The sequence below is a fragment of the Crinia signifera genome, chromosome 3 (genome assembly GCF_055691185.1).
Source record: "Crinia signifera chromosome 3, ASM5569118v1, whole genome shotgun sequence".
In the NCBI taxonomy this organism is placed as follows: Eukaryota; Metazoa; Chordata; class Amphibia; order Anura; family Myobatrachidae; genus Crinia; species Crinia signifera.
Window position 1 is genome coordinate 173,407,957 of NC_139219.1, and position 27,909 is coordinate 173,435,865.

The window sequence follows — 27,909 nt, forward strand, 5'->3', positions numbered from 1 at the left end:
TATATTTTTTTATTTATAGACTGTTTTGTGCTTATTGGATAGTGGTGCAGATATAAACAGGCCTAATGTTTCAGGAGCTACGCCTTTGTATTTTGCATGCAGGTAAGGCACAAGTATACACTTATTTGTAGTAAGAAATTAAAGCTTTGTCCTTTTTTGTGATGTTGATACTTGATTCCTAGAACGGCGGGCATTGCATGCCATTATAATGACATGCGATGTCCGCGATTTTACATAGAAATGCATGGTAAAATGTAAATAGCTTCGGTCGCCTCGCATGCGGCCAAAAAAACACATGCGATGCGACCGACGCGATTACCGATTTTACATAGGGAACAATGTTAAATGGCCCAATTGACCCGATTTTACATAGGGAACAATGTTAAATGGCCCACAGACCCCAAATAGCCACCCTGAAGTGTGAAATGGGCCATTTAACATTGTTCCCTATGTAAAATCGCGGTAATCGCGTCGGTCGCATCGCATGCGATTTTTTGGCCGCATGCGATGCGACCGACGCGATTTTTTTCCTTGCGATGCCTAAGATCAAAATCGTGGGCGCCGTTCTAGGAAACAAGTACCGTGATGTTTTCTTAATTACCTGTAGACATTTCAAATAACTTTATGTAAATGGAAATTGACAGTCTACCTCTGCCAGATTATTCACATGCAAAAAATTTTATTTTATGAAAGAAAAAGTGTAGTAGTAGTAGTAGTAGTATTTGTTGTTAATAGCAATATTATATTTTTTAAAGCTGCAATAATGAGAAAAAAATTGTATGTTTTCTTGACCTAAATTACTGTTGCAGATACTGAGAAGTATATTGGTATTTTACATTTTTCCTGTGTACGCTTAAACTGTCACTAATGATTTATTCTTGACTACCATGGCATACAGAGATGTTTTGAAGCAGAATAGCGAATATACATGCTTAAAAGAGTTTATGCGATATTGCTGCTTTTAAATGTGATTAGTATTTTGTCTGCTTCTTCTAATAAAACTTGTGCTACTGTGAAAAGAAAGGAAATGACAGTAAATGCTTTTTTTGTGGAAGATAACTTAAAATTCATTACTCCCGCAGCAGTAGTTCGTAGCCAAGGAAAAGTAATCGTCGATGCATGGAGATTTTATGTATACTAAGCTTCTGTTTCTATTACAATTAATTTGCCATCAGGCATACAGCTTGTAGCTTGTATGTAATCATTTTTACGTGAATATATGTTTTTGTGTTTCTTACAGTCATGGACAAAGAGATACAGCACAGATACTGTTATCGCGTGGTGCTAAGTACCTACCAGATAAGAATGGTGTGACCCCATTGGATCTCTGTGTACAGGTACAGTACATATTCTTTCTAACTCCAGCACAACTTGCACTGGCTTAAATCACACATAAATGTAACTACTTATGTATTTCTCAACTGATTTTCCTAATCTATATATAATAAAGGCTGAATACGCCTAACCTCTGAGGTAAAGTACAGCCAGTGACCACTAGAGGCAACTCGACAGACCAAATTACTCCTGAACAGAAACTATTTGTTTCAAACTTGCTGTGAAACTTTTGACAGGCATTAACTAGTAAATCTATAAATCCCTTATAAATTAAGTGAATTCTTTATCCAATGTAATAGTATATTGCAGTATTTCCCAAACTTTTCGAATCCAGACACCATAGAGCAGGAGAGGCCGGACTTTTGTAACCTACTTTTTTTACCTACTTACTGGGGATCTACTGGCATCTCCTCCTGTGCAAAATATTCCCCTTCCATTGCAATATGCCCCTAACCCCTTACACTACATGGAATGAGCCAACATTTACATTACAGTATGCCACACAGAATGAGGGGAAATTCACATTATGGCACACAGTATAAGCTAGAAAGCACATTATGCCACACGGAATGAGGCAAAATTCACATTCCGCCACACAGTATGAGCCAAAATTCACATCATGCCATATGGAATGAGACCAAATTCACATCATGCCAAATGGAATGCTATGAAATTTACATTATTCAACACATGAGCCAGAATTCACATTATGCTGCACAGAATGTGCCGAAATTCACATTATGCCAAAAAGAATACACCAAAATTCACACTATGCCACAGGGACTGCTCCGAATTTCACATTCGGCTACACGGAATGACACAAATCCACATAATGCCACACAGAATGATGCAAAATTCTGTAATGCAGGAGTGTGTGTGTGTGTGTGTGGGGGGGGGGGGTCCTCTTCACAAGTGTAGGTTCACAGAAGTTGCTGCTTGTGGTGGAGTTTTGTGCTCCCTTTAATAAGAAAAAAACCTGAAAAGAAATATATACATATACACACTTTTAAACGGGGGTAGGGCACAAAACGTCATCAAAGGCAGCAACAGGGATAACCTTACACTTGTGAAGAGACCCCCTTCCCCAGCTTAATAGCTTATAGAACCCCCCCACACACACACACGTCCCCACTTTAACGTCCCTACATTTTATACTATAACAGAATATACAGATATAGTTCTTTTTTTTTTAATTAAACATTAGTTTTTATTGGTTTTATATGATAAACAAAACAATAAGGTACAGAAAGGCAAGGCAAAACAAAACGGGGAGATAAGACAGAAGGAAAAGCACACATTGATGCTGTCATAAGTGTGTGTGTGTGTATGTATGTATGTATGTGTGTATATGTATGTATATATATATATAGATAGATAGATAGATAGATAGATAGATAGATAGATAGATAGATAGATATATAGATATCCACATTCAAATCCAAATAGACCACTTTCCAATCCAAATGAAAAGAAGCTTTATAAGGTAAAGTCACATAACAGTGATAGCAGCATTTGGTAGGACTGAATTGTCCACACACTCAGGCAGAAAATACCAGTATACATTACAGATGTGGCTCCATGGCCAAGGCGTCTCTGACGGTCCGTTTCGGTGTGTGTGTGTTTGTGTGTAGAACCTTTCTCAAAGGGTAGAGAAATGCCTGATTACCTGTACTGTTTAGGACAGAGGTTATATAGCATACATTTTTCTGCTCACCTGTGTATAATGCCGTCAGCATTGCACGGAGTACCGGATATGACGTCAGACACCATACTCCACGTGCAGCCTGCGGGGACAGAACTAGAGTTTCCTGGTGTAGCCGGAAATAACTCCTAAATGTATATCGGTTGCTATAGCAATGGAGCCTCATCACAGCATCATAGAAATCAGACGTTATAGGTTCCATAACATTGCTAGAGTTAACCATATGTAATAAACGGCTACACTATAAATCTCAGAAGGCAACAAACATACACATAGACATACGACATCAACAAGTGGGGTATTGGAGGTAGAACATTTACAAGAAAAGTCACAGATAAATAAATAAGATAAAACATTGATTATCAAACCAGCAAGTCTGAGCCATCAGTCACCTATAGAAAAGAGGAAAAAGTAAATCCCTCGTTTAGTCCCTCGGGACTCAATGCCCGCAATTCATAAATCCAAAAACACTCACCCTGGAGTAATTTATTATTCCGGTCTCCACCCCTTCTCATGGGGGGCACATAATCAATCGGCATAAAAGAAAAGTCCTTCAGGGTATGTCCGCAGGAAGCAAAGTGCCTCGCTACAGGCGGCATAGCGGCTTCCACTTTGATCAATGCTTTTTTGATAGAGCTTCTGTGCATTGATATGCGCTCTTTTAACATTCGCATGGTCTTTCCAATGTAAATTTTGTTACACGGACAATTGATCATGTAAACTACATATCTGGTCTGAAAGTTATGTAAAGCTGGTAGCCACCTTAATAAACCTGCAATTCGCGCAGCCAGTACAAGGAAAAGCACCTACTGTGCTGCGTAGCCAGGTATCAGTCCGTTCCACTTTTGGGCTCACATCGGTGAACAGAATCCTTTGCTTTAAATTCCGACTGCATCTGTAGCAAAAAAGTGGGGTAGCACTGCATGTTTTCCCAAAGACCGGATCCATCTGGATAATGTGCCAATGTCTCAATATGGCAGAATGTATTTCCTTAGACGCAATGGAATAGGTGCTGGCAAAGGTCATCCTCGGGTGATTGAAGTTATCATCTTTGATGAGTGGCCATACACATGCAGATTTATCTGCATATCTGTCTGGTTGGAACAAAAACATGGTAATGGATGAGAGCAAATGACAGTCGACCATTTGCTTGGAAATGCTGGAAAACTGACAAACTGTCACTCATCCATAACCATGTTTTTGTTCCAAGCAGCCAGATCTGAAGATAAATCTTACAAGTGTATGGGCACCTTTACTAGTTTATGGGCACCTTTAGTTCGATGAGTGCCTGATTTACGTCCGACTGTTTTACCTGGGAGACCAGAGGTTCAGTGCACCAAGGCTGTTGCAGACTCAACCTCCCCATGAGTGCCTGTCTCTCAATTCACACACACACACATATATATATATATATATATATATATATATATATATATATATATATATATATATATATATATATATATATATATAGAGGAAAATAACCCTTTCACTGCGCTATATAAATATCGGCAGCACCTCTATAAGTCCCCCCTGTTAGTGGAGGAGAAAGAACGTATGGGTAGAGAAGATATAGCGTACGCCTTCAATTGATTCACCACCACCACCTTAAATTTCAGATGGACATAGACATTTCTAGTAAAACAATTTGTACAATTTATTATAAAATAATATTTGTTCCATATGCAGTCACAGTCTTCTTAATCACAATAACCCGACGCGTTTCGTCCTACGGACTTCATCAGGGGTATTACATATGACTCATATTGGCATGTGTTTTTTGATAAAAAGCTGGTTGTGCTGGTTTCTCAGTAGGATATTGGAACCGTCTAAAAACGTGTCTCTGCAATTTCCCTTTCAGTATGGAATGGGGCAAAAGAGTAGATGATTTGGAGAGGGTTTTTTTCCTCAATCCTCTCCAGAACGTATTCAGTAATTCCCAAGCTGCCACTCCAATGGTCTGCAGCTATTTGGAGTGGCAGCTTGGGAATTACTGAATACGTTCTGGAGAGGATTGAGGAAAAAAACCCTCTCCAAATCATCTACTCTTTTGCCCCATTCCATACTGAAAGGGAAATTGCAGAGACACGTTTTTAGACGGTTCCAATATCCTACTGAGAAACCAGCACAACCAGCTTTTTATCAAAAAACACATGCCAATATGAGTCATATGTAATACCCCTGATGAAGTCCGTAGGACGAAACGCGTCGGGTTATTGTGATTAAGAAGACTGTGACTGCATATGGAACAAATATTATTTTATAATAAATTGTACAAATTGTTTTACTAGAAATGTCTATGTCCATCTGAAATTTAAGGTGGTGGTGGTGAATCAATTGAAGGCGCACGCTATATCTTCTTTACATATATATATATATATATATATATATATATATATATATATATATATATATATATATATATATATATATATATATATATATATATATATATATATATATATATATATATATATATATATATATATATATATATATATATAACATTAAATACAGATTATAAACATCAGTCAAAAGGCGCTTGGAAGGAATAAGTGGCATTAAGAGAATGAACTACTGTATAGAGTGAGATCAACCACCCATTCCATAACAATCGAGTATGAGCTATGTTCTAGAGCAGGAGTCCTCAAACTATTTTGCCCTGGAACCCCATCAGACAATAAAAAAAATTACAGGACCCCAGCAAGTTACTGCAGAAGGTCATCATGTCACATGTGTTAGTCAGCAGACAGCCCATACATGGCAGCAATGTAAAACTGCACAAGGAGCGGCTTTGCTCGCACCTGACCACACATACAGTATAAAAATAAGGTAACGCTGACCACTCTTCTTTGGCTTAAAGAACATGATGTGAGGATTCTAAAATAGACAATCCAACAGATTTTTCAGACTCCTTGAATCACTGAATGACATTACAAAAGTCCATGCTGAGCTGGTCGGGACCCACTTTGGGGTCATGACCCACAGTTTGAGAGCCTCTGTTCTAGAGGTCCAGTATTCAGTCCAGCCAAGCCATCTAATTAATGGGTTGGAGGTCAAAGAAGAGTAATGCACTCCAGCAGATTCATATTCGCAGTGGTGGTGAACTGCTTGTTCAATTTGAGGGATGTTGGGATTCGGGTGGAGCAAGGGTTTTCGATGCAATCAAAATGTGACCCATAACATATCTGTCATTACTAGAAAGGCCTCCATTTTATATAAATGAAAAATTGACAATTTTGGAGTCAGGGAAATGGGTATTTTCAAGACTGTTGAGATTAATACAAACACCGCTTTCCAGAAACTGGAAATATATGGGCATTCCCAGAATATGTGAAATAGGGAGCCTACATATCCACATCCTCACCAACATAGATTAGGGTTAGCTGGGCTGAATTTATGGAGTAATACTGGAGTCATATAAGATAATATATTATATATAAGTTTATTGTCATTGTTACACAACATAAAAATTGGACAACAACGAAATTACATTGAGGACCCAGAAAGAACCATTAGCAATATTGGTTAAAATCGGTAATTGCCATAGGGAAGAAGCTATTTCTCATTCGCGTAGTTCTGGACTTAAGACCTCTTAGTCTTTTCTTAGATGGCAAAAAAGAAAAGATATCATTGTAAGGATGGTAACAATCATGCATAATGCTGTCTCTTTTCCGTCTGCAGTTTTTAACAAAGATTTCCTCAACAGAGGTCAGATTACAGCCAATAATGCTCGCTGCAGTCCGAACCACCCTGTCTAGTTTCTTAAGGTCTTTTTTTGTACTATTTCCAAACCACACCACAATGCAATATGATATGATACTTTCAATTACACCCTTATAAAACCTAATCAAATTTTCCTGAGAAAATTTAGCTGCTTTTAGCTTTCTTAGAAAAAATAAACGTTGATAAGCTGTCTTGACCATCATAGTAATATTTGCAGACCAGGACAGATCATGCGAAATAGTAACCCCCAATATCTTAAAATCCGTAACCCTCTCCACTACCAGGTTATCAATCTGAAGGGGCTCTAATTCCGTCTTCCTACCTCGATTGAAGTCAATAATAATTTCCTTAGTCTTACACAAAATAAGTAGCAGATTATTTCCAATACTCCACTTAACCAGATTATCAACTTCTTACCTATAAGACCTATCATCCCCATCCTTAATGAGTCCTACTACCGTAGTATCATCCGCAAATGTTATAATTAAATTGGTATCTGCCTGCGGATAACAATCAAAGGTAAAAAGAGAAAATATATATATAGACAGTGGAGTAATTTATCGTATTGTTCGGTATGGGAGATACATTTAGGCACTTTGAAACAGATTTAGTGCCACTCTTTTTCACTAATAGTTTCAGACCAATCCTGTTCCTATTTCAATAAAGCGGGACATTTTATAAAGCCCGATGGTTTTATCAATAGATTGTACCACCAAGTGATACCACCTCTACTATTTGCACTAGTCACTTTATTGCGTATGTGGGAGTGTGGACAAGACATGAGGATTTGGGGTTACATCAAACAACCAATGCCTAACTTGTAGGAACTTAAAGAAGTCCTTATGGGTGAGGGATTATTCAGATTGGAGTTGTGAGTAGGATAATAGAGTTCCTGAAGATGTAACTTCTACGATTCACACCCCTTGAGAGACACACGATGTAAAAGAAAGATTTGGTATCAGGGAGGCAATGGCCGGGAGTGATAGCTGAGTAATGAAATATCTGAGGTTGACTTTACCACCTCTAACCACGTATTATGGGTATGTAGAACAGAGGAGACCAGTACGAACGGGCATATATCAATCGATATGGGGAGCCACAGACTGTCTATGATTGGGAAAGGGGACATTCAATTACGTTCCAAGGTCATGAGTAGCTGCTCTCCTGCGAATGCCTGCAGCTGCCTGAATCGCAGAGCCCCAAATTACTGCTTTTAATGCACACCAAAAGGTAAACGGTGATGTATCCTCTGGTGAGTTAGTTTCCTGATAGAGAAAGTCTCAGAGATCGACTGCCGTGCCTCCAAATCTGATAGATAGAAATCTGATCGCCTAGGCGCCAGTGAGTAGGGGGTGTCTGAATGGAAGATAAACTCCAATGAATGCATAGTGTAGCATGGTCGGACCAAGTGACTGGCAAAATGGAGGCATTGGTAATTTGCTGCAAAGCCCATTTATCAGAAAAGGCAAAATCAATGCGGGGGTTAGTGCTATGGACTGGGGAATTTTTTTTATAATCCCTCACATTCTGATTTTTAGCCCTCCAGATATCATTAAGATCATATTCATGAATGATTCTCCAAAAAGCGGAGGACTGTGTAAGAGCATAGCTATTACCATATCTATTGGGTTTAACCGATTTGTCTATGAAAGGGTCCAATACCAAATTAAAATCTCCCAGAACCATAACCAAGCCCTTATGGCAAGTAGTGAGGGTGTTACAGAATTTCCTTATAAAGGGAAGCTGCTTAGAATTAGGGGCATAGAGGACTGCCAGTGTTACTTGTCTACCTTCTAATTTCCAAATTAAGATCAGAGTTCTGTTCTTCTAATACAAAGTTGCAAGACCTGGAAAATAACAGGGCGACACCCACCTTCTTACTGGGGCCATTGGATTGGTAACAATGGGGATAAGAGGGGTTGAAAAATGGGGAGGAAAGGTCTGAAGGAAATTGGTTTCTTGTAGAGCAACTACTTGGGCTTTCAGCTTACTAAAATATCTCAGAGCTAAGCATCTCTTGTTAGGCGAATTGATGCCTTTGATATTCAATGATAACAATTTAACCATCTAAACAGTAAGTACAGCGCAATGCTTCACGGTTAATTCTAATTATGTATATGAAGATAAATGTGTGCGTTCCAATAACTTCTGAAGGAAAACTAGAGGGAAGCAAAAACAACAACAACAAAAAAAAATTGAATATAACAAAAAATACAGGAGAGCATAGCGGCCTGAAGAAAAAAAGAAAAAGGAATAGCTCCATAAAGGGGCTACTATGGGCCACCGACCTAGGTGACACAGTGAGAGTTTGGGGGAATAACTGACAACACCCTCACTCCTGAGAGGGCTGAAAAGAGAAAGGACTAGATAAAAAGTAGTCTCAACCTGTGGTCCTCGTAGTCCCCATTAATCAGGGGAAATTACAGCTATTAATATAACAGGGTAACCTTACAGAACATCTATAATTTACCTGCACTATTTTATTAAACAAATTCAAATACAAGATATAGTAAAAATTACCATAGGGCGCGTGTAAGAAAGTAGAGGACATCTCAATTAGGCCCTGAACGTAGTCGCAGTACTAATTAATAAGGTTATTCTAGGTAAAATGGAACATGAAGAGGTATAAAGCAAACATCAAACAATGGAGTATGAGCAGGACCTGAATATGCATGTATAAAGGTTGATCGATTAAAGTCCAGAGCCTCGAGAGCGGCATAGCATTAATCAGACTTGCCTGCCACGACCAGTCCCAGGTGAGACGCAACTCATCCGGGCTCCTCAAAGTGATGCCATCTAACTTCCAGGAGGCTAAGAGTCTTGAGCCCTCAGCCGGTGTAGAAACCACCAATGTAGAGCCATTTTTACGGAGGAGCAGTTTTGTAGGGAATCCCCATCTGTATGGGATATCCGCTTCTGAGAGCCTTCGTAAACGGGTAGAATGACCTGTGGAGAGCAAGGGTAGCCGCAAATAGATCACCAAGAATCTGGAGGTCTCCCAGGATAGAAGCAGAGCGGCTGGGTGGTCTAGCGGCCTTGAGGATCAAGTCCTTTATATCGAAATAGTGGAGACGCATCAGTGTGTCTCGAGGGGCGTCAGTTTTGTAAGGAGATCAGTCACGTATTCCGTTAGGTCCGAGTTGGTAACGGTTTCCAAAATGCCTCTTATTTTAATGTTATTGCGTCTTGATCTGTCCTCCATATCGCAAATCTTAGCCTGAAAGGCCCTCACTTCAGCCTGAACTCCCTCGTGGAGAACCAGAAGTTCATTGTGTGATTTGAGTACTTCATCTATTTAGTTTTCAAGGTGGTCAGAGCGAGGACCGACCGCCTCTATATCCTGCTGGCAAGAATGGAGTGCGGATTTGAATTCTGCTGACATGTCCGATTTAAACGAAGCCAGTAGTTGCTTCATCAGCCCCAGTGTAAGGGGAGCATCATCCCCTTGAGGTTGTTGCTGACCATTACCCACCACAGAGGGGTCAAGTGGTACACTGAGTGCAGACAATGTAGATATACCAGAGTCTTTCTTTTGAAGCTTGCTTCGGGCTAGGGGACAGGGATTAGGATTTTAAAAAGCTGACCGGAGGAACTCCAGTTGGTGCTTTTGCTTTTTTAGGAGACATGATTTTAGCAGGGAGTGTAGCGGATGAAGAGATTTGCAGAATGATATGTGGGACAAGTGCAAGTTCTAGCTGGTCTGCAAGCATGTCACGGCTTGGTCAGTGGTATTAAGTCATACCAGAGTCAGGGAGTGTGTCAGCATTCATTAAGGCATTGAGGGTGTCATTATCAAAGACAGCAGTACATGAAAATTAGTATGTCTGATATAGCTACCATGCAGCCTGGGCATCGATGGAGTGGCCGTGCCAGCACTGGACACAGTTATCGCTGACCCTTTAAATAAGAAGGGTTAGGCACCAGGGGAAAGGCAGGAGGAGAGTTAAACTTTAGGGCAATATATTAACAGTAGTTCTGTACTTGGGAGCAGACCCAGGTGGCAGTGATAATGGCAGCAAGTGCAGGGCTCTGCTTATAGCTGCAGTCTTGGCAGGATCCAGAATCCAAGATGGCCACCAGGAGTTACGTGGCTGGGGAGCTGCTGAACTCCACTCATTTGTGGGGGCTCCAGAGCCACAATGTGAGGAGGCAGAGGGCCACGCTGGGTGTGGGAGAGTTCTGCCTACCTTAGAGCCCCGCTTATGGTCCTCCAGCGGGTCCGGCGCTCTGTTTTAGCCGCAATCCATCCCTGGAGCTCAGCCGCCGGGTGCCCGCACAAATCGAGGCCGCGGCAGTAGGCCGCAATCTACGGGGGCCTTGTTTGGCATGCAACTGAAATTGTTTCAGTTTTATGTCACTTCCCTGCTTCAGTCTGCCCACAGCTTAGCCTTCCTGCCACCCCTCAGCTTTCTTGCCAGACGCGTTATGTGGTCAGGTACAAGATTGTCAGCCACATCTCTGAGTTTGCCTATTAAATTGACCATAAATAATTTGATTTGGTCCTGGACTACCAGGGCCTTTCTGCAAGCGTTCTGAGGCACCCCTGTGTGCAATGGCACACAGTTTTGGATCCACTAGTATATTGGATGATTTCCTTGCAACAAATATATCTGATTGCCATCTACAGCAGAGGAGGGTAGATCCAGTTTATTAGTCCAGGTGGAATATAGATAAATTGGTGTTTGTAGGGAGACAGGAAAGCATTTTTTTTCCCAGGCATGCCATATTTCTTTTTTCATCCAGAAGTGTTTCAGCAGATTATGTAAAAAGGATATAACCAAATGTCATCTTGATGGCATCTGAGTTGAACCACAAGGTGGATCAATTCTGTGTTTAGAAAAGGGATTAACAGGTTTTCACCGGATTCTACTTTAGTCCAGTGGATTTTTTTCAAATGTACATGTTCTCGACTGTAGAGACTCTGTGTTTTGTGATGTTTGATATATATATATATATATATATATATTTGTTTACATAAAATACAGATTAAACATTACAAAGTCAATTTAAATAGTTTCCTGATGTCCTCAGCTACATGGAAAATGTCCTCAGCATTTGGTGTATTCAATAATATAATGCTAGAATATAGTCATAATGTCATGTTAATGTCATTTTCCTGGTAGGGTGGATATGGAGAAACTTGTGACCTACTCATACAGCATCATCCAAGACTCTTCCAGACGTTAATCCAGATGACTCAGAATGAAGATCTTCGAGAGAACATGGTAACACGGATTATAATAAATTATAATTATTTGTATAATATAATTCATCCATCCCAATCACAGATCCCTTTTATTTACAGTACACATAATTCTAGATGTCATAAAGACTTGTGTGATAAACCAAGCTCTGTAGAAACCATAAAATACATCCACAGTACATTGATTGAAAACTATTTAATCAGAAAAGTGCAGAAAAATAGGTGTTTTCCACTCCAGATTCTTGTTGTCATTTTAGCTATATATATATATAATACTAAAAGAGTGCATCTTGATTGTGTACAACAGTTTTTTCTTAAATTCCGCTTAATATGTATTGATCTCTACAATAAGAAGTTTACTACAGCGACTTCCGGTGGGCGGACCTAGGGAAAGGCCGTGTCGAAGTGTGCTCTCTGCTCCAAGGACTGCTACCTGCTAAAGCAGCCCAAGTAAAGGAGACACAGACCCGAGTGAGAGACGGGATCTGAGAGACAACGTGGAGAAACAAGACCCAGCTCCCCACACAAGCATACCACCTTAACCGGAATCAGGCGCAGAGAGTAGCGGCGTACGGAGAACTCCAACAGGTACGTCAGCGAGGCGCCAGGAGGAGCGTCATCAGCCTCAGACGCCGGATACCGGCGTGAGGGAGACGGAGCATATCGGGACTCAGCGTATACCGAGGGGAGAAAGCCGGAGACACAATCCACCTGGTGACGGTGAAGGGAGCCCCAGGGGACGCTGTCGGAAGCGACTCGGTGCTGCCGCTGCACTGCACCCCCGATATCAAGCACAACGGGAGAAGCGGAGGTGGCAGAGTACTGCCGGCTATCACCATTATACTTAGAGGTGAAAGACACAGAGGGGGGGAGAGAGACTCTGCCCTTTTGGACGGCAAGCAGCCTGAAATTGTACCCTATTTACTGCTGAACCTATATCATCTCGCACTGTGGAGGAGGTGAGAGCTGCTACATACTGAAAAAACTTTTTAACAATTGGGAGCTCAAGTATCAGTATATACCAGTGTAAGGCTGGAAACAGGCCTTAGAACCTTATCCCCCCCCATCAACCCTACATACTGAAGCTCTCCGATCACTCCGAACGGTTTAAGGAAACAGGTGAAAAGAAGGAGGGGATTTGCAGCCTCATATAAAGACATACACGCAGCCCAGGAAAATATACAGTAAACAGAACGGCAGCGGCATCATAAAATCCAGTAAAGTAACTGGCTGTCCAGAAAGAGAAGAGACTCTCTCATGGAGAAATTTGTGGGGAAAGCAGCCCGGAGTGGCAAGGGAGGCACAACTGCAAAGGGCAAAGATACAAAACATCAGTCCTCCTACATAACCAGCCCACCTGCCTCCCCAGATAATTATACGGCATCTAAGGGCATGGACTCCCCAACACAAAAAACAGCAGCAACTATTACGGCTAAAGAAATTACCGCTATATTATCGCCATTGCTGGATGAGAAATTGGCCGGTATTAAGGAAGCAATTGAGACAGCTATGGTACAGCTCAGAGAACAAGGGTCTCGAATAACTGAGGCGGAACAAAGGATATCTAATATAGAAGACGAACTAAATCTGGCTAAGACCACCATAGCATCTCACGAAGCTACAATAATAAATATTCAAGAGAAATTAGAAGAAGCCGAAAATCGGAGTCGAAGAAACAATTTGCGCATGATCGGATTGCCGGAATCAGTAAAACAAAAAGACCTGATGGATATGGCCTCAAAATGGCTACCCCGTGAACTACACTGCTTGCCGGAATCCGGAAATATGCTGATCGAAAGAGCGCATCGCATTGGGCCAGAAAATCAATCCGAACGTCGCAGACCTCGACCAGTGATCTTCAAATTTCTGAATTACCAGGATAAAGTCCTGGTTTTGGACATGTACAGAAAAAAGAGAGATCTGAAATACCAAGGGGAAAAGTTACTTTTATTCCAGGACTTTTCGGCCCAAGTATCAACAAAAAGGAAAGAATTTTCACCCACTTGCAAACTTCTGTTTGAATCAGGTATCAAGTTTGGCCTCATCTATCCGGCAAAACTCCGGATATTCCACAATGAAAAATCGCACATATTTGAGACAGTTTCATCAGCCCAGATCTTTATAGATTCTGTCCTCAAAAGCGTTGGGCCCGTATCGAAAGATAAGGACTGAGGAAGAGACTGAGACTGAGCTTGCAAGTATAATAACTCTAAACTAAATGTAATGATAGAATGTAGAAATAAGGGAATGTCATGTATTTTGTTAATTTTTATTACACTAATTATCACAAGGATATATAACTGTAAAAAATTTAGTCACAAAAAGTTAATCGGTACCCAAAGGGATGTAGAGGAGGGGGTAGAACATACCACACTAAGGGAACATATGATCACAATGATAAGATACTTTTCACATGAATTTTTTTTTTTTTTTTTTGTGTCACTGTGGTAATGGCTAAATCAAATGAATCTGATATGTCCACGAGATTTCAATATTTGTAAATTTGTTACAAGGTTAACTACACAGAAGGGTGAATTTGGTATTGTAATACTGTTGAAGGATGAAAAGCACTATATAACACTACAGAGATATAAATTTATAGAGAGGAAGGACATATACACTCACGAAGGATTGCTCCCGGGCCAAGTGAGAGCCCTTATGGGACCCGGAAGGAATCTAGTAAAACTACAAGTCTAAGAAGTATGAACGTTAAAGGTTTAAAATCAGTTGAGAAATTGGGGTTATATTTACTTAAGATGGGTTATATCACGATTATGGTAGCAAAACTAAAGGGTAGATTTTATAAGATAAAAGATAAGTTGACATGACTAGGTCCCTTAATAGTTTGGAGAATAAACGTACATGCATTAAATTTGTAACCTGGAATGTAGAGGGACTGAACTCCCCTCTGAAGAGGAGAAAGATAGCTCAACATCTAAAACGTCTTAAACCTGACATAGCAGTATTGCAGGAAACTCATTGGAAGGACGGAGATTCAAATACCTTTAGAGATAGCTGGTTCTCAGAATATTTCACCACCTGTTTTCCCACGAAAAAGCGAGGAGGTATGCTTATTATAAACAAATCCCTAGGCTATGAAGTAGTAGGAAAATTGCAAGACCCGGAAGGCAGATATCTGTTTCTTAAAATAAAAATAGAGGGAGAATTGTTCACGATCGCCACAATATATGCCCCCACAGGCCCTAATACAGAATTCTTTACCAACTTATATGTACAGCTGCAGGATTGGGCAGCAGGACAAATAATAATAGGAGGAGATTTTAATACTACACAACAGCAAACATTGGATCATCCACTCATTAGTCATCTCACGGCTTGACTACTGTAATGCTCTTCTCACTGGCCTCGCTCAATCCCAACTAGCTCCTCTCCAATCTGTCCTCAATGCTGCAGCCAGGCTTATCTTCCTCTCCCGCCGCTCTAACTCTGCTACTCCCCTTCAACAAAATCTGCACTGGCTTCCATTCCCCTACAGAATCCTCTTCAAACACCTCACACTCACATACAGGGCCATCTCTAATTCCATTGCTCCATATATCTCTAACCTCATCTCCATTCATACACCCTCCCGCCCTCTACGGTCAGCTGACGACTGTCGTCTCTCCTCCACCCTGATCACTGCTTCCCATGCTAGAGTACAGGACTTTGCCCGTGCTGCACCCCTTCAGTGGAACGCACTCCCTCGCTCCATTAGACTCTCCCCGACCTTGCAAAGCTTCAAACGGGCACTGAAAACTCACCTATTCATCAAAGCGTACCCTTCCACTGCATAAACCAGCTGGTTCTCCGACCCCTTGCCTGTTTCCTGTTTACATCCTGCTATCTAACCACCACCCCCTCGCTTGCACCTCTTGTAATCTGTCTGTCTCCCCTTCCTACTAGATTGTAAGCTCCTCCGAGTAGGGCCCTCTTCCCTCCTGTTGTCAAAGCCCACTTCTCTTCACATTTCACTCACAGCTCTCCTTTACTCCAACACTCAGTGACCATCTTCGTCTGCATACTCATCTCCATCATTGGCCTCAAGCCTCTAGTTGTATGTTGATTGGGTCCTCACTACTTACATTTAAGCTGTAATGTGTATTGAACTGTGGTGCTCTTTATTTGTACTGTATTTTTGTTATTTATTCAATGTTATGCCAAGTTTTTGTCTCCCTGTATTGTTCCTTTGTACGGCGCTGCGAAACACTTGTGGCGCCTTATAAATAAAATTATAATAATAATAATAATTGGATAAATCTAATGACAGTAATAGAAACACTCTCTCCCCAGCTTTGCGGATGCTGATGAGCTCCCTGGATGTGGCAGATCCATGGAGACACCAGCATCCAGCGGAGAGGGAATATACCTTTTATTCCCATCCTCATCATACATCTACTCGAATTGATTATTGGCTTGTATCGAATGCATTACTGGCGAGAGTGACTCAATCTAAAATAGAGCCAATAGTAATCTCGGATCATGCGCCAACTTGGTTTAAATTATCATTGCTATCGCCAACAGCCCAGTCTCGTAATTGGAGATTTCCTACACATCTGACGGAGTCACCCGAGTTTGGAGCAGCATTAAAGCAACACTTCCAAAATTATGCGGAAGATAATGCTCAGCACCTAGATAACATAAATTTATTCTGGGCTGCATCAAAACCTGTTATGCGCGGATACATAATATCATATGTTTCAGCAAAACGAAAAACAATACAGAAACGATATACAGAACTCAGCACAGCGGTATCGACAACGCTGGGAGACGGTACTCGGGAGACCCGTCAGATGTTTCTGGAAACAAAAGCATTATTTGATTCTATTTGCACCGAAAAAGCCCAATACTATTTGGATTTCCAAAAACATAGGTACTTTAGATGGGGTAACAAGGCCGGGAAATTACTAGCGTCAGTGGCCAAAGGTCATCGACCAGTAACACGCATTCTTAATATAACCTCAGAGGAAGGGATACAAAATAAGAAGACAGAGGAAATAGCGGAGGCCTTTCTAAATTATTATAAGAATTTATATTCATCACCCCAAGACCAACCAAAGTTAGGGATGGACTTTTTGAAAAGAGCTAAACTTCCCACTTTAACACAGGCAGAAAGTGACGCACTAATAGACCCTATAACCGAACTAGAACTTAAACAAGTAATAAAAAATTTACCAAAAGGGAAATCCCCAGGCCCAGACGGTCTAAGTGCCGAATACTATAAACTAATTCAGCCAGAATTGCTGCCCTGCATGCTTGCCTTATTTAACTCCATTATAGAGGGTAATACACCTCCGGTGGGGTTCAATGAGGCAAGAATAATTGTAATAATGAAACCGGGCAAAGATCCGAATCACGTGACATCATATAGACCGATCTCACTGTTAAATCAAGATCTTAAAGTGCTGACGACTATAATGGCAAATAGACTACAGCTGGCCTTACCGAAACTGATTCATCCCTCACAGACGGGCTTTTTAAGAGGCAGATCCTCAATTCACAATGTCAGGCAAGTGATAGCAGCTTTGATACAATCGCACTCACTAGTTAAGGGCACATCCTTACTGGTGAGTTGCGATGCCGATAAGGCATTTGATCGTGTCTCATGGGCACATCTATTAAGGGTATTTCATATGCAGAGGCTAGGGGTGGGATTTATCACTCTCTTCAGGAACTTATATAATTCACCTACAGCATATTTGACAATAAACGGATTGAACACATCCAGCTTTAAGCTAGCCCGGGGGACCCGACAGGGGTGCCCGTTATCTCCCCTATTATTTAATTTGGCCATAGACCCACTCATTAGAATGTTTCACCTCCAAACAGATTGGAAGGGGATACAATTCGGAGCCACAGAACTGAAAGTATCGGCATACGCCGATGACCTCCTGCTATACTTTATGAACCCTCAAAAAACCTTTTCCAGCCTTCTAACGTTGTTGAGGGAATTCGAGGGTATATCGGGATTTATGGTCAATAAGTCAAAAACGAAGGCGCTGGCACTGCACAGAGAGGCAAAAATGGGGTGGACAGAGGATTTTCCATTTCTGTGGGCAGATCACCATATTACATATTTAGGGCTGGTCATAACGGTGAATCCAGCGGATTTGTACCAGGCAAACTATGCGCCTGTAATTAAAAAAATATTAGCAGATTTTCGATCATGGCAGGCGCTGCCTCTGTCTTATATTGGAAGGTGCCAACTAGTAAAGATGATCTCTTTCCCACGTTTACTGTATGTAATCCAGACATTGCCCCTACTGACTAAAGACTCAGACATCCAGATATTAAACAAGGCGATTAGCGGTTTTATATGGGAAGGTAAAAAGCCCCGAATCTCAATGTATAAGCTTACCCAACAAACCTCACTGGGAGGTATAAATTTACCATGTATAAAAAGCTACACGCTGGCAGCAAATCTTAGATATGCAACGGACTGGGTACACGCAACTAAACATTACGTGAACCTAGCTATAGAACAGGCATTTTGCCCAGACATACCGTTGACAAGCCTACTGCACATGAAGCCATCAAAATACCCAGCGGGAATTGCAAATAACCAGCTGATAGCTGCAACCTGTACAGCGTGGCGAGTAGCTCACGCTAGACAGGGATTGTCCTCATACAACACCCTATTTCAGTCGTTATTATATAACACGGCAACAGAATCGCCAACTCTTCAAGATAATAAACTGATCAAAAGTTATGAGAAGGCAGGAATGAGACTGTTGTATCATATTATGAATGAAAATTGTACAGCCATTCTATCGCATCAAGGGTTGTGCGAAAAATATGTCGATATATCGATACCTAGGTTTGTATACTTCCAATTGAGGAGCTATGCACAGAGTACCATAGATAAAATACCAGTAGTAGAAGCTGGGAAAAATCTGGATAACCTGATAAAGAACACAGGTAATGGAATGGTTAAAACCTCATCGATATACCGACATGTTAAGAAGCAGATACTTGTAGAGGGAGGGAATATGGGGTTCATAAAGTGGTCAAAGGATCTCCCAGGCATAACACCGCAAATAATTTTAAAAGCCTTTGTACGGTTGAATAAGATATTAATATCCGCAACATATGCAGAGATGCAATATAAATTACTACATCGGGCATATTACACGCCAAAAAGGAGGTGGCAGATGGGTATAACAGCAGACTCAACATGCTTCAAATGTAAGATGCCTGATGCGGACATAATGCACTGCATGTGGCAATGCCCAGAAGTCAATGCCTTCTGGCAGAAAATTAGCAGATACATAAGTGAGAAATACGAGATAGATACAGTACTCACCCCAGAATGGGCCTTATGGGACATACACACCCAGTCAAGGGTAAAGAATCTATCCCAGGGACAAAAAATATTACTGGCAAAAATATTTGCCGCAGCTAGGAAGACAATCTTATCCCAGTGGGTGTCAAACAATACTCTAACGATAACATTACTAGAACCTCGTATCTCATATCTGTTCCAGATGGACTGGCTTGAAATGTCGTTAAAAAGGGAAAGGAAGGTTAAAGACTTTTTCTCCATTTGGCAGCCACACATTAAAACTCTTAACCCAGCAACTAAAGAATCCCTAAGACAAGCAATAAAACTAACAGAATGGTATAATTCGGAGTCGGAAAGAATGGGAAAATCCCCATTTTAAAGGCAGAGTCGTTCTCCTCCATTTCCCTTTTTGACGGTCGAGACAGATAATAAATTATGGATAATAGACAAAAATTGTAGGATGTATGTAAATGTATGTGATATATGGATACTCGGTGACAGGATATGTTAGATATGATTGAATATATCCTGTAGAATTGTTAATCAAAATGTGACATGTTTTATATTTATATGGAAAAAAAAAATTAATAAAGTATATTAAAAAAAAAGAAGTTTACTACACTTTTCTATTTTCTAGAAGTACTTTTGATTTATTATACCTTTTCATTCATGACCTATTGGTATTCACTGTATGAATTTGGTCCAGACAAAGATCGCATATATGTATAAATTATTTGATAAATTATATTTTAACATTCATCATTGAAAGTTCTTGGCAATTAAAGTAGGTAAACAGAAACTTTTGTGTATTCTGTACCTTAAAATTACATAATTCAGAGAAGCTGTCACTGTTATTGCATTACTTCTCACCTTTTTGTACATAGTTGCGGCAGGTCCTCGAACATTTGTCTCAGCTAAATGAAAGCCAGTATCTTAAGATGCTTACAAGCCTTGCTGAAGTTGCCACAACAAATGGCCACAAACTGTTAAGGTAATGTTCACACAATATAATATAGTAAATTCTTAAATTTTTTAAGGTAATGGGGCAGATTACTTTAAGAGTGATTGTCAATGAATCTGCTTGTGCTTGTATCATATGTTGCCTTCCGCTACTTTATTTCTGCTTCCAAACCATGGAAGTGCTGAAACCGCCTTCTGCTCGGAGATATATTCGCAACGGAATATGCTGCGCTTTATAAGAAACTGTTAATATATAAATAAATATATATAGACATAATAAAAAATATATATATATGTATCCTGACGAAATTTCCTTGTTTGAGAAATGAAATGTTGATGTGACCCACGCCTTCGTGTCTGTTTTGGGGTAACCGAGTGCCACTATTTAAAAAAAATAAAAAATATATATATATAAAAAGTGGAAAGACCGCACTCTCACCCAAAAAGAGACAGCAGCGGGGTGCCCAGCAAGGGTGCATGCAACAGCGTGCCCCTATTAATAATCCAAACGAATCCACACCCAGTGGTGTGGAAGCAGAGCACTCTCCGTAATCACAAATCAGCCTTGTGATTAAAAAAAATTGTTTTTATTCCAACTGGGTCAACACCGTATAAGGAAATCAAAAGTATATAAGCCCCGACGTTTCGGTCCCAACATGGACCTTTTATCAAGGAGCGTTTTTCAAGTAAGCATCACAGAGTCAGCGGCGCAGGAACAGCCTGGATACGGACAGGGTCAGCCAGCTGGCTGACCCTGTCCGTATCCAGGCTGTTCCTGCGCCGCTGAGGATCAGTCCCAGTTCTTGCTGGAACTTTATAGTAGGATTTCCTGGAAGTTTAGAATAGACCGCTTTGTCAGCCAATTGCTGATAGATCTCCTCTCGGTACTCATGAAGATCCTGAATCACAATGGCACCGCCTTCGTCGGCGGGCCTAATTGTGAAATCTTGGTAGCTTGTGTGTGTATATATATATGTGTGTGTGTGTGTGTGTATGTATATAGACACTCCAAGAAATGATTGCCACTCGGGAGGCAAAATCAACAAATGAAACGGATGTGTATTGCTGAGCTTTCGGGGTTTGACCCCCTTCTTCAGAGTCACAATCCTACAGCAAACAAACAGTGAACACTCACCACATAAATACTGTCTGTACCTCATGCCCCTCCATCATGCTGGTCACGTTGTCATCAGTTGCACGCGCAGACGCCGGAACACAGACGGCGGCTACCTCCCTTCCGGGTCCAGCATTCAGCAGGGTTGCCTAGCAACCTCCGGCTGTTTGCGTTCCACTGCGGCCATGACGGTGACACGCACATCGTCCGGACACTGCGCCGCTGCCGCTGAAGACTTAAAACACAGGCAGAGAGGGACATATTAACAGCAGGACACCATACCATAATAGACAAAACTGAATTAAAGGGAAAATAAATTAAAATTAAAAAAACCTACATGAAAAAATCTGGAGAAAATACAGGGAAAATACAAGAAAAAATACAAGTTAGAGTACCATCATGATGTAAGAACAAAATGCTATGTGGAATACCACGATCACATGTAACACAACTATGAGGTTACAGAATTCCAACTGATTTTGTCATTAAGACCATAGGGGTGAATCGTGTTTAGGCGAAAGATCAACCTTGATTCAGCGATGAGCAAATGTTTCGCCCTATCACCTCCTCGCAGTGAATCTTTGACAGTATCGATCATAAAGTATTTAAGAGAGGATAAAGAGTGCCCTGCAGCCCTAAAATTCCGATCCACCGGCTGGTCGATGACTCTACCACCGAGCCCCAATTCGATGGCCGACTGTGTCGTCTGGCCGACATAATAATGGCCACACGGGCACACAATAATGTACACAACATATTCCGACCGGCAGGTCAACACTGTATGGATTTCAAACATTTTATCAGAGTGCGGTGTTTAAAGTTTTTGCATGTCACCAGGTGTCTACAGGTTGTGCAGCTGTGGCAGCTATAACAGCCAGGAGGCTTGATATAAACATTAGGGGCTCGGGGTATATTCATCCCCGTGATGTCTGTCTTTACAAGACGATCACGTAAATTGCGACCCCTCTTAAAAGCTGCCAGAGGCGGCACATCCCTAAACACAGGGAGGTCAGGGTCACTTTTAACGATGGGCCAAAGTGCTTTAGATGCAAAATGAATGGATGGGCTGGCCACTGTATACGTACTGGTCCAGGGCAGTACCTCTCTAAACTGGCGTTTACTGGGCTGAAGTAATTTCGAACGAGGCAAGGACAAGACTTGCGCTTTCTGCTGCTGCAAGAGGTCATAATCATAGCCTCTAGAGACAAATTTGGCAATCAATTGATCAAGGCGTTCAGAGACAATCAGGGGGTCACTGATCACTCGAGCCACTCTCAGCATCTGTGAGCGAGGGAGCCCACGTTTGAGGGCTGGGGGGTGATGGCTGGAAGCCATCAAAAACGTGTTGCGATCCACATTTTTATAATACACATCAGTGGATAATCGATTATCCGTGATCGCAACCGCCACATCAAGAAACTGGGCCTCAGTCTCGCTACAGGAATAAGTAAACTTCTGTTAGCTGGGGTTATCTTCTGAAGAAACCGCCAAATTCTATGACGGAGAAACGCGTCAAGAGACCCCCTGTTTGACTGACAGACTGCCGATGGGTATGGACTTTTAGAAAACAGCAACCGATTGAAAGCTGATTACATCGTCCCTTATTGCTCCCGCTGTCCAGCGAGCCGGTAACAACTGGGAACTCCAAGCCGCACATTTACAGAGCAGAGGGTGACCAACTTCAGCAGCGGCATTGAGACTGCAAACGGGTGTCCGCCCCCAGCCGAGTGTGTGTGGATTACCCGCAGACGCAGCTAAGTGAGCAGGTCTCACGCTGCGGTCTGCCTTCTAAACAGCAGCCGCTGCACCCTCAAGCCTATCGAGGCAATTACCGTACAAGCTGGTATGTAATTCTTCAACATCACTATATATTCTACGGGCTGTATCATCTAAGTAAAAGCGCTACAATTTGTTACCAACAATAACAGTTTCACTTAAATATCTACCAAGTTACCTATTGTGGTATTACATACTGGAGCACCTCTTGGGCATTACAGCTAATTGAGTATTGTCTGGAAATTATTGCTGGACTTATAAATGGACTGAAACAGTTCACCATTTAATCCTCCCCACGGCTAATTCTGTCTAGTCATTTTATGGTATTTTATTATTGATTGTGTATATTAATAAATGAACAAACCTGTTTAAAATGTATTAGTGTCATGTGCGCTCTCTTAAACAAGATATTGTTTAAATCTGTATAGAATAAGTAAACTTGATGGTAGAGTCCCTACTATTCACCTCAGACATCAAACACCCGTCCACAAGATGAAGATGTCATCTATGTAGCGGGTGTACAGGAGCAGATGTTGCTTAACCTTGGGCCGACTTAGGAACATATCATCCTCCTGATCAAACATATATATATATATATATATATATATATATATATATATATATATATATATATATATATATATTAGCATACGAGGGTGCGACCGCCGACCCCATTGCGCACCCTTGCAGCTGAAGGTAAAAATTACCATCAAAGAGGAAGAAATTACGCTCGGCCCAATAGTTTCAAAAATAGATCATGGTTAAAACATGCATTATCCAGGTGCCTGTGTAGAATGGAACAAACTGCCCTTAACCCCCCTACATGGGGTATAGACGTATACAGGCTTGAAACGTCCAAACAACATAATAAAGTCCCAGGTGGCACCTCAGGGAATTTCAACAGCATATTAAGGAAGGTGGTGGTATCCTTCAAAAAAGACTGTTGAAGACACAACAGGGGTTGTAAAACAAAATCTAGCAGTTGAGACACCGACTGATAAAGAGAACCACGAGCTGAAATTATGGGACGACCCGGTGGCTTCCTGGGGTCCTTATGCACCTTAGATAAGGTATATAGGACAGGAACCACCGGAGCCACTACCACAATCCGCTCACACACTTTGGCAGATAGATGACCCTCAGCCACAGCTGATTTGAGGATCAGTCCCAGTTCTTGCTGGAACTTTATAGTAGGATTTCCTGGAAGTTTAGAATAGACCGCTTTGTCAGCCAATTGCTGATAGATCTCCTCTCGGTACTCATGAAGATCCTGAATCACAATGGCACCGCCTTTGTCGGCAGGCCTAATTGTGATATCTTGGTAGCTACCAAGATTTTGGAGGGCTTTAGCCTCGGCAGAAGTCAAATTTTTGGAAACCTTTCCAGGCGCTGCCAGAAATCTGTGAACGGAGTCGTCCATCAAACGTCCAAATATTTTGATCGACGGGTTCGTCGACACTGGGTCAAACTTTGATCATGAGGATGACGCTAAAAATTCATCAAAAAATCCAACTTGGGTCGTGGATGGTTTGGCTTGAAAGAACTCTTTAAGGCAAAGTTTTCTCAACAATCGATGATGGTCACAACGCCTGTCGAATTCATCGAAAAAATTAGTGGGCACAAAAGAGAGGCCTTTGGACAGCACAGAAAGTTTACTGGGTGTTAGGTCACGGCTGGATAAATAAAAAATTAAGGTTTCTTCGGGCCCGGAATCCGGGGTGGATTTCTTCTTAATTCTGTTATTTTGTTTGCCCCTGCGGGTGGCTTGCCTCTTCCGCGCTTTCCCTTGGAAGAGGTTGCCTCGGCTAAAGGGGCAAATTGATTTTCATTCGCATCATCAGATTCTGATATTGCAAATTCACTATCGCTCGTATTCTGGGTATTCTGTTGGCGATTGCGATTTCTGCCGTGTTTTTGTTGCCACGGCTTCCGCCACCGTTGGCCGGGCTCTTGTCGACGTTCAGGGTAATCTGATAACCAGCCGTAGACCCTATTTTCTTCGTAGTCAGAGTTGACTGTACTACGTTTGCTGCGCTTAAATTTTAAAAGATCTCTCCTGTAGGCCTCACACTGTTGTTCAAGTTTTAACAGACTATTTGCATTAGCTGGATCATTGAGAGCCTCTTGGTGCTCATTTAGAAATGAGGCAATTTTTGCTTTTGTCACCTGCAGTTCCCGACCTGATTCTTCAATCACAAGGACTATTAAGTCCAGGGACGCACGATTCAAGATCCCAATCCATTTACGTACGAATTCAGGGCTATGACGCCCAATTGTAGGCGTGTTCTTTTTTTTTTTTTTTTTAATAAACCGTTTTATTAAGCAGTTGTGAAAATACAGTAACATTCACAGACCGGCTGTTATACTTACATAGCTGTTTCACATATCACAATCTGCTAATTTTCTATTTTATCACAACAAAAATAAACAAAGTTGCAATGAGTATACCAATAAAATCTACCATTAAAACCTGTAAAGGCATTCAGGTGTGGATTGTTTGTTTGCGCGATTATCTCGTTTACAATTTTATCTTGTCAACATATTACAACCTCTCATCTAACTACTAAATCTACTCCCATTCCCCTCACCCTCTCCCCCTCCATGCAGAAAATAATCCAGTTAAGTTCACTACAATGTCCTCAATAGATACCACGTGGTGCCCTCAAACAATTTGAAAATATGCTTCTTTGTAGCCTGGTCAAGCGAATCTATATAGACCCCCCATTTCCTATGGAAGCGTCACACTCCATTTTCAATGTCTGGCAACGTGGCCCGTCTATCAAAAAATAGCAGATTATTAAATTCCACCCTGACTGACGACAACATTGGTGCCCTAGGCGAAGTCCAAGATCGCAGCACCACCTTCTTTGCCACTGTTACCGTCATTGTCAAAAATGGGTACAATATTGTCTTCTTACCCTCAAAGTTCCAATTACTAAAATTAGCCACCAGCATAGCCAGTGGGTCCTTCACTAGTTTCAGTCCGCATATTTTATTAATTAACCCCATGACTTTATCCCAGAACCTTCGTATCTTACTACATTCCCACATACTATGGAAAAAGGTGGACTGTGAGCTTCTGCATTTCAAGCACAAGCCCAGTTCCCCCGGGATGAAATGCTTGCGTTGTGCCTGGGTCATGTAAGCTCTGTGAAGCATTTTTAAGTGTACCTCCTGCAGCATAGCTGACTGTAAGATTTTCATGGTCTTTTCTAGGTGTTTAGTCAGAGTGTCCTGGGAAACCACCGATGGTATGTCAGATTGCCATTGAGTTGCTGCTCCTTCCCATTTAATTTTAGGATCCGATGGCAACAGACTTGGGTATATATATCTAAGACGGTATGGGCCAGTGGAACTTAATACAAAAACAGCGTGCAAAGGGTCCTGAGCCCCTACTGCTATCATAGGTGAGGGCATGGTCTGTATATAATGTCTAATCTGCAAATACATAAAGAAATCTTTATTATCAATGGAGTACTTAGCAACCAGGTCCTGGAAGGCCATTAGCTGTCCCCCAGGATTACACACATCTCGAATAGCTGAGAGTCCCTTGTTAGCCCACCCAAGGTATGTGGTGTTGAGTGTTCCCGGAAGAAAATTGGGATTCCCCCAGAAAGTAGCATATCGCGACACCTCACTTCTACGGCCCAGTCTCTTGTTGATAGCCCGCCAAACCAGATATGTGTCTGCAAATAATATGTTCTGAATTGCCAAGGGGGTTAAGGCTGACCTTGGAACATGCAGGAGTGCCGCTGTTGACATCTGGGGGAACATTTCCAAGTCTAGTGTCCGATGTGTATAATAATCTGTACCCGTCATCCAGTTAATTATGTACCTCATGAAGACCGAGTGGGTGAAGGCCGCCAAATGAGGTACCCCGAGGCCCCCCTCCACCCTCCTGAAATATAACTTGTCTCTAGAAATTTTTGGCTTCTTGTCTGCCCAGAGGAATTTGAAAAAGGCTGAAGTCACCCTTTTTATGTCTGATTTGGACAATCTAATGGGGATCATCTGCATGCAATAGGAGAGCTTTGGAAATACGATAGACTGAAGAACTGCCGCCCTCCCCATTAGGGACAGTGGAAGAGATTTCCATTTCTCCAATTGTTTCAATATCCCTATGATTATAGGTTCAAAGTTTTCCTTGTACAATTGGGATAGTCTACTTGGTATATTTATCCCTAAGTATTTGATTTTTTGAGTATTTATTTTAAATTGTGAGAGTACTGGTAGGTGGGTTACAGTCGTAGGGTCCTGGAGGACCACCAGGGCCTCCGATTTCTGGATATTAATTTTATACCCTGCAAACGAGCCAAATTCGAGCAGTAGCTTTAAGATGGTCGGGACGGACGTGGACAGATCCGAGGCAAACACCAACATGTCGTCTGCAAATAAGCATAATCTCTGTTCTGAGGAACCCACTGTTATTCCTTTAAATAATGGGTGAGTGCGGATGGCAATCGCCAGGGGCTCCAATGCCAATGCAAAGAGCAGGGGTGACAACGGGCACCCCTGCCTAGTTCCCTTCTGTATATTAAAGTAAGATGACATGTAGCCATTACATGCCACTTGAGTCCTAGGTACATGGTAAAGTAGTTTAAGCAGTCGTACAAACTCCTCTGGGAATCCGAACCGCGTTAGGGACTCATATAGATGACTCCAGGTTACAAGGTCGAATGCTTTTTCGGCGTCCATAGCCATCACTACATGATCACCCGCGCCGCCTCCCTTTTCCAGGTGCTGGATCACTGCTAAAACCTTCCGCACATTAACTACTGAGTGGCGGCCATAAATGAATCCTGTTTGGTCTATCG

The 27,909-nt window shown here is 41.6% G+C and overlaps 1 protein-coding gene across 3 annotated transcripts in view; it reads left to right on the forward strand.

Annotated features, from left to right (window-relative positions):
• HACE1 (HECT domain and ankyrin repeat containing E3 ubiquitin protein ligase 1) overlaps positions 1-27,909 on the forward strand; it is a 123,038-nt gene that overhangs the window by 37,116 nt on the left and 58,013 nt on the right. For all 3 annotated transcript variants that reach the window (XM_083176969.1, XM_083176967.1, XM_083176968.1), the window contains exons 7-10: positions 20-102; positions 1,241-1,337; positions 11,887-11,988; positions 20,130-20,236. In XM_083176969.1, the coding sequence (XP_083033095.1) occupies positions 20-102; positions 1,241-1,337; positions 11,887-11,988; positions 20,130-20,236 (389 nt within the window). The remainder of the gene's footprint in view (positions 1-19; positions 103-1,240; positions 1,338-11,886; positions 11,989-20,129; positions 20,237-27,909) is intronic.